The 7,651-nt window shown below is 31.5% G+C and overlaps 1 protein-coding gene across 1 annotated transcript; it reads right to left on the bottom strand.

The window, feature by feature from the left end:
- Nucleotides 1-969: 969 nt before the first annotated feature.
- LOC142533715 (beta-glucosidase 6-like) lies at nucleotides 970-7,153 on the bottom strand. The gene is made up of 13 exons (XM_075640579.1): nucleotides 6,799-7,153; nucleotides 4,535-4,601; nucleotides 4,303-4,361; nucleotides 4,017-4,092; nucleotides 3,725-3,796; nucleotides 3,467-3,554; nucleotides 3,121-3,376; nucleotides 2,608-2,723; nucleotides 2,289-2,512; nucleotides 2,156-2,187; nucleotides 1,945-2,047; nucleotides 1,437-1,545; nucleotides 970-1,350 (listed from the first exon to the last, which is right to left on the bottom strand). The coding sequence occupies exons 4-13, from the start codon at nucleotides 4,075-4,077 to the stop codon at nucleotides 1,179-1,181; spliced, it is 1,233 nt and encodes a 410-aa protein (XP_075496694.1). The 5' UTR covers nucleotides 4,078-4,092; nucleotides 4,303-4,361; nucleotides 4,535-4,601; nucleotides 6,799-7,153; the 3' UTR covers nucleotides 970-1,178.
- Nucleotides 7,154-7,651: the final 498 nt, after the last annotated feature.

Raw genomic sequence — 7,651 nt, 5'->3', positions numbered from 1 at the left:
TTTTCAAATTCAATATATACACATGAATCTTGTTATCTAGTTAATAAAATCAAGAATTTTATTTAATAAAGATTCTAGGTCTTGGACCCAATCCAAGGACACGTACTATAATTATATATAAAGTCCGATTAGATCTATAACAATTAATCTTATAAAAACATGTACAATATTTTACACGTCCATAAGAATTTTATTTACGCTATCTACACACATATAATACAAAATTAAGTTTTGAAAGATTATCGGAGAATGCTTAAGGGTTTAGAACGCAGATCAAATGTTGAAAGAATTGCTAAATCACATTTCAAAGGTGTGATTTGTATTAAATATGTGAATAAATCGTTTTGAGTGCGTCATTTAAATAGACAAGATTTTATGGATGTTTGGAGATAACAACTCTTGCGTCACCATTTCTTTTATTTAAGAATGAATTCACTAAAAGACTTTGACTGGTACGACTCTTGTACAAATCCACTTCAATTAAGGCTCGTCACTGCCTAAATCGAAACTCTTAGTAGTATTCAACACGTCAAATTCTGGTTGTTTAAGAACTCTCGGCTCACCATAAACAACAAGCTTTTCAACGGGCAACTTTGAACGACTACAGTAGGTAGGGTAGCACAAGTTGATATTTGATGATCTGATATGAACAAATAGGCTTATGATAGGCAAGCAGCTTGATATTTTAGAAAGAATAAGTATACTCGAGATATTGTATATTGCAGATTGCGAAAGCTTAAATCTTGTATTTGTTCCAGGTTGTTTTTGATATATTTGAAGTCCTGAATCTACATATTTATACCAAAAGTATTTGACAATCGGAAAACTTTTTAAACGATCATATGTACTATCTCATGATAGATTGGTATTGTCAATTTGTCTTCATCTTAGGCTGCATTAAATTCATAATAATGATATTCAATTACCTAAATCACTGTTAGTGTAAGATAATACTAAATAAAACGATGTAACGCAATATCATATATATAAAAATTTGGGAGCCCATTCGGGTATGAACTTCGAGCCTATTACGGGTCTCCTCATCCAATAGCCCAACGTTTAACATGACTCAAATTTTTTAGTCCAAGAATGCACACAAGTATTATTAATAGAGATACATTATAAATATTGCATAACCAATTTGTTTGATTCTGTGTACTTTCACAAATGAAATTGAACTAAGAAGCCAAGAAATTCTTGAACCATTTCACCGAATCCTTGGCGTATCTCTTCAAGTTGTCATTGTAATCCACAAAGTACAGACCAAATCTTGAACTAAATCCAGCTCCCCATTCCCAATTATCAAGCAAGGACCATACGAAATACCCTCTAATATTGCAACCATCTTCTCTGAAAATATCATGTTTGTCAAGTAATTATGTGATACTCGACGATGTTCTCGACAAAATACATTGAAAGATAGTACTTAAACTTACTTGATTGCGGCTAGCAAGTTTGTTAGATAGTCGTTATGGTACTTAATCCGCTTCTCGTCCTTGAGAGCATCCTTAATGGACATAAATGGGTCGTTTGCATCATCCATACCTATGAAAAAATAAGTGAAGCATGTCAAAAAATTGAGAGAAGATCACCCAAATTAACCCATGAAGAAAAGAGCCATAAATTTCGATAAAATGCATAATTAAGCTGGCGTATACTATATTAGATGTTGGAGACTGCATCTTATTGTGTATCAAAACCAAACTTTGAGAACAAGTTAGTGAACCGAATAAACTATTTCCGCCGGAATGATATATACATGAGTTGCAATTCTATTCATAAACTTGAATCCTACTCCTACTAGGACTCCAATACTAGAAGTTAAATTAAAATATAACAAGAATCCTAGGTAACTCCCTAAGACATGAGATTTAATTTTGTAGGAAATTATTTGTTAGTCTACAATTTTTCAGTTTTAATTTCTCACATTCAAGAATTACATACCATTTTCAGTAATTATTATCAGAGGGTTCCCGTATTTCTGCCTGATGTAGTTCATCAAACTTCTAATCCCACGAGGCACGATATACAGCCAAATGGAATTTGCCTGCGACCAAACAAATATATATGTATATATATACTAAACAAAATACAAAGTAAAAATAATAAATAAATAAACATCTTCATTCCTAAATGGCATTAATTCCATACATACCCTGTTAGCTATAGGCTTCCCGTTTTTAAATGCTGCACAAAATAATAAATATTCCAGAAATATTTTAGAATATGAAACAGAATAGATATCACTATATATTGCTAATAATTTGAGTAGGTAACAAAGATCATACGTAAAGAAGAGGAGCCGGAATCTGCGAGGGAGTCGTTGAGCAAGACACCGACGATGTTTGTATTGTTAACGTTTGCGTACCATGTGGTGTAGTGATTTATGCCTATGAAATCAAAGGAACCCTTCAATTGTTTGGACTCGGCCTCGGTGAATCTTGGCAACCGGCTCGCCACTCTTGTTCTCATCGAGCTTGGGTAGTCACCAGATATGAGAGGCTCCACAAACCTATAAAATAAATATTGTCGAGGCCTAATAAATATATATTGGTGAATCGAACCAGTTGGGATAAGATCAAGTGGTGCTTGGAATAGTGTACTTACCAACCCAAGCTGAAATCTAAGGTCCTTTGTGTTGCTTCGATGTCGGCAGAAGAGTTTGATGCCGGCTCGTACCAAAAGGAATCCAGGCTTATTCCGATTGAACCATGTTGATGTGGCTAAAAACACAGATAACATGGGATGACGTTATTATTCATCATATTTTTGTTGTTTGGTTGAAAAATGCTTTTCCTTCCATGTCAAGCCTCGGGGCCAGGCCCGCGCAAGCATGACTGCATATTAGACTCGTGTAGCAACTATTTTGATTTCGTCGTAAATAATTAACTCAATTTGTTATAAGAATCATGCGACTAATATTATAACATTAGGTGGAGGATATAGAAGTTAACATTAAAGCCATCCCAAGTAGAATCAAGTGCGACTATTTCATATCCGATCTTATCATCAAAGTATAATTTATCATTTGGAAGTCTCGTTGCCATCACTTTAACACTAAAAGTTCAAGCTAAGAACGAGACTTGGAAGTTGGATGACACTCGATCGATGTTCAATTACCTGATATTTTTGCTTGTAAACATGTACCACAGAAGCATGCGAAAGAAGCACATTGTGGGCAACGACATAAGGTTCAGTAGCCGAGTTCCCAGCCTTGCAAAAGGCATGAAGAATGATGGAACATCGGCTCGGGGCCTGAAGCCCGACGTCGTATCCTTGTACAGCAAAGGTGTGTGGCTCATTGAAAGTGATCCAGTTCTTCACCCTATCACCAAACTCCTTGAAACATGTCTCCGCATACATTGTAAAGTCTTTTCTGTCAAAAATTTAGTACCATTTCAGACAACTTTTGAGAGAAATTAAATATTAATGCATCATTTTCATTGGATCGGAGTAGTATTATTACATGCTTTGAGGATCCAACCAGCCAGCGTATTTGTCTTCGAGACTTTGGGGAAGATCCCAATGGTATAGTGTCACATATGGTTCGATTCCTACGTATAAAAATATGGTAAATAAATTTCATTTTTGAAGTGAGAAAAATACATTGGCCGAATATTTCATTAGAACAGAAATGCAGTATTCTAACATAAAATTTGTATATATTAAGGTTAATAAATAATTTAATAACCAAACCACAAAATTTAAAAAAAAAAAAGATTACCGTTGGCTAATAAAGCGTTGATGAATTTATTGTAATGATCGACTCCAGCTTGGTTGATTTTCCCAGTTCCATCTGAGACCACAAATACTCAAATTTAAGTACAAGTTCACAAGCTAATTCAATTTCATAAAATTTTATAATATTTGTCAAATATTTGAATCAACAATTCGGATGAAAAAGAATAAAAAATACTCAAACAAAAAAAAAAACCTGAAATTTAAGAACACAGATGACTAAAATCACGAGAAAACACACATGTAAAATCAAAATTATATAAAAGAATGAATTTTACTGGGGTAAATCCTGGACCAGGCAATGGAAAACCTGTAGGCATCCATGCCCATATCTTTCATAAGTTGTATGTCTCCCTGTATCAAATGAATCAATAAAATTAAATCTAGCTTTATATTACTATTATATTTTAATATGAAGCATTATTTTTCAACCGGAAAAGATTGCACAAGGGGACAAAAATAAATCGAAAAAAAAATGTAATAGAAAAATATTTTTTTCCCTGTTGAAAATTAAGATGTCATCCCTCGAAGATTGAAGATTTGATGTAGAGTAGTAAAACTGACAGAATAGAGGTGATATTGATTGGTGGCTACATCCGCATTGCTAAAATCAAGAACTTTTCCTGTGACATAGAATCAAAATTATAATTATGATAATATTAGATGTTTTAAAAACGTGATTATAAATTTTTTTATAATCTAAATTATATTAATCATGTAAAAATCGATGATATATTTTTTACCGTTACGAAGACAGTTTATGAATCGAATGAAAAAAAAAAAAGCGTTATTTTACCAAAAGTATGAGCAAATGTGTCCCATATAGTTGGACCTCTTCCATCCTCTTTCACAGCTCCTTCAAACTGATCGACAGCAGAATCAAAATAACATGATTAGCTTCATCCTTGTCGAAGAGAAGAAGGACGTCGTAAAAGGGCTAAAAATAAAATTAGGTCCAATATTTGAAAAATTGGTATAAAAATTTAAAAAAAACCCATCAATGAACAGATAGCTATAGGATAGGGCCGAAGTGATTGGATTCAAGTGAAATAACAATTTGCAAGGGATTGAGACAAAATAACAATTGTTCAAATTGAAAGATGAACAAAAAACAACTCAAACAAACTCTGCAACAACTACTCTGCAAAATTACAAGATTTTCTTCGTTCAAATTTCCTTAATGTTTATTAGTATGTCTTCTTTAGGTTTTTCAGCCATTTCTCACACTTTTCATCGAACTTTGTAATAATTTTTATGTTTATTAGAATTTCTCTTGATTTTGTATCTACATAAAACATGTTTAAAGATTTCCCAGAAATTTCCAGTGTCGTTTACATTTTTCTCTGTTGTTTTTGTATGCATATTAACTTAAGAGACCGTAATAAACGGTCAAATTTAGTATTCACTTCATTTTATTCGTGAGGAGTTATATTTTATACCATTGCATGCCTTCCAACTACTCATTATACTTATTTACAAACAACCCCACATCTTTCAATATTTTGCAGTTTCACCCGATAACTAAATAAACTTTCAACTTTGCTAAATTATTTTCCAGTGTTGAACAAGTTATTTTATTAACTGTTCCTCAGTTATTTTGTTGATCTTTTACTATGTAAATAGATAATTTGTAACTTGTTGTAAACTAGACTTCAAGAAACCTATATCAAGAAATGGAGCTCATATCAAAATTAAGCCCAAGGAATAAACATATCCAACGATTATTATTGACCTAAATATTTGGAGTTCGCTGACAACCCTGAATATTTTTTGGCAAAACAGTGGTCGTTAGATCAAGGTTGAACATCACCCTCGATTGCATTTGTTTCTTTTTACAAATCCAATGGCTATCGCATACGTGATTCTCCTACTTTTTCACATACCTCCCCCGACTATTTTTGGTTTTCCTCAACAACTTGAATCGTGAAAAAAAAAAAAAGAAACATTAATTAATTTCCAAAATTAGCCTACCAATAAATCCATTTGTCGCATTGTATATTGCTCATGGACAGCTCCCCGTTAATGAAAAGTCCTTATATGTGGCTAGAGTACATTTATTTGAAAAATTATGGTGCGGATACACACTGAGTCAGTCTATTTTACACCAGTTATATCACAACTAATATCCAAAAAAAAAAAAAAAACACGTTTTTGTGGACCCCACAATAGTTTTTGTTTGATTTCATAACTTCTGTATAAAAACATAATGGTAAAAACTTGAGTCGGTTTCACATATCATATTTTGTGAGATAGATCTCTTATTTGAGTCATCCATTAAAAAATATTACCTTTAATTGTAAATATCAGTGTGATTGACTCGTCTCGCAGATAAAAATTCGTGAGATCGTATCAAAAGAGGCCTACTCAAACATAATCGATATAACATAGAGTAAAGTACCATACACACTCGTCTCATATTCAATCTTGATTCAAAAAATTTAATGTAAAGGGATTTTGAATTTCAAATCGCAAGTTAAATATTTTCCCAAAAATTGAAAATTAAATTTGGATATTTTTTTTTTGCAATAAAAAATTTAATAAATAAATCCTTTTAGTTTACGTTTTGTTCCCTTTATAAAAGCATTAATTGCCGTAGCAATTCAAATGAAAGGCACTCTCTAATAGAGATGTGTTGGTCTTTTAGCAAAGTTTGATTAGTACTTAAGAGGTGTCTTCCAAGCAAAACAAATAAGGATTATACAAGATTAAATATTTTTCTTTGTCGAACAAGAATGCGACTTCAAATTTCTTCCAAGTGAAGACTGGACAAAATCGAACGGAGTCTCGTTCGAATTTTGTTTTTACTCTTGAGATCGCTCGATTATAAACTTTTATATGAACTATTTTCAAAACACCTAATGGAATCCATCAATTTAAACACTAAAGCTACGAAACTATCGAGCAAAATAAAATTTACTCAGGATTTTATTCAAAATAATTTTTCAACATATTCGAGCTCAACTACGGATAAAATTCTCTATGAAACAAATAAATGTATGATCAAGATTTTTTTTTTTTTAAAAAAAAACCTAAATTAAAAAAAGAAGAAGAAAAACCAACCTGATAAGCAGAAGACGCGGTCCCAAAAACAAAACCTTCGGGAAAGCTTCGTCTACTAATATTCTGGCCACAGCATTCTTGGATTTCAAGCGCCACGATAAATACAAATATTAAAAAAAAAACCTTTTTTGAGCCACATTGTGAAAATTATATATATTTCTTTATTTTTTTTTGCAGTATTTACTGTTGTATTAAATTTACGTATATTTATATATGAAAAATGGATTAATAGGAAGAAATATCATGTAGAAGAAAAATGGGATGGCTACAGAATCTGTACTATTCCGTAACAATGGTGGAGTGTGTGTTCTTGTGTGAGAAATTAAGGAAGAGAGAAAGAGAGAGGAAGGTGACTCTGTGTTATGTGTAGAGGATTAAGTATATATAACCACAAAAACTTTATATTATTTTTTATTTAAATTTTTTTTCAAATAAATAAATGTATTTATATTTATTAATTTTTTTATATGCATAAAATACAACATGGAATTATGGAGGGACATGCGCGCTCATATATATATATATATATATACTAGTAAAAGATGCATATACATTGCATGTGTTATTATTATTTTTAATTTGATTAAATAATACTAAATAATTAACTCGAAATTATTTTTGATTTAGAAAAGTTGTTCGATTTAAAAGGGAAGTTTTGTTTTGATTTTTTTATATTTAAAATATGGAGTGACTTGAAAAGGTTTTTAATAGAGTAAGAAGGGTAATTATGGAATTAAGTATTTTGGTGTCCTCAAAGGTAGTTATTCTAATGCCCTCACACTTAATATAATAGTATATATATATATATATATATATATATATATATATTATTGTCATCCGGACGAAAATTTTG

Source organism: Primulina tabacum, chromosome 18 (genome assembly GCF_025594145.1).
Source record: "Primulina tabacum isolate GXHZ01 chromosome 18, ASM2559414v2, whole genome shotgun sequence".
NCBI lineage: Eukaryota > Viridiplantae > Streptophyta > Magnoliopsida > Lamiales > Gesneriaceae > Primulina > Primulina tabacum.
The sequence above is the reverse complement of the archived record's forward strand: the minus strand, read 5'-3'. Positions and strand labels throughout refer to the sequence as shown.

Bases quoted from the DNA above. Each gene is read 5' to 3' on its own strand.
- LOC142533715 (XM_075640579.1), bottom strand. From the start codon at position 4,077: ATGAAAGATATGGGCATGGATGCCTACAGGTTTTCCATTGCCTGGTCC. The intron at 3,377-3,466 runs GTAATAATACTA...AATTTTTGACAG, and splicing joins TGGTTGGATCCTCAAAGCAT to AAAAGACTTTACAATGTATG. The intron at 2,188-2,288 runs GTATGATCTTTG...TATTTTGTGCAG, and splicing joins TTCCGGCTCCTCTTCTTTAC to CATTTAAAAACGGGAAGCCT.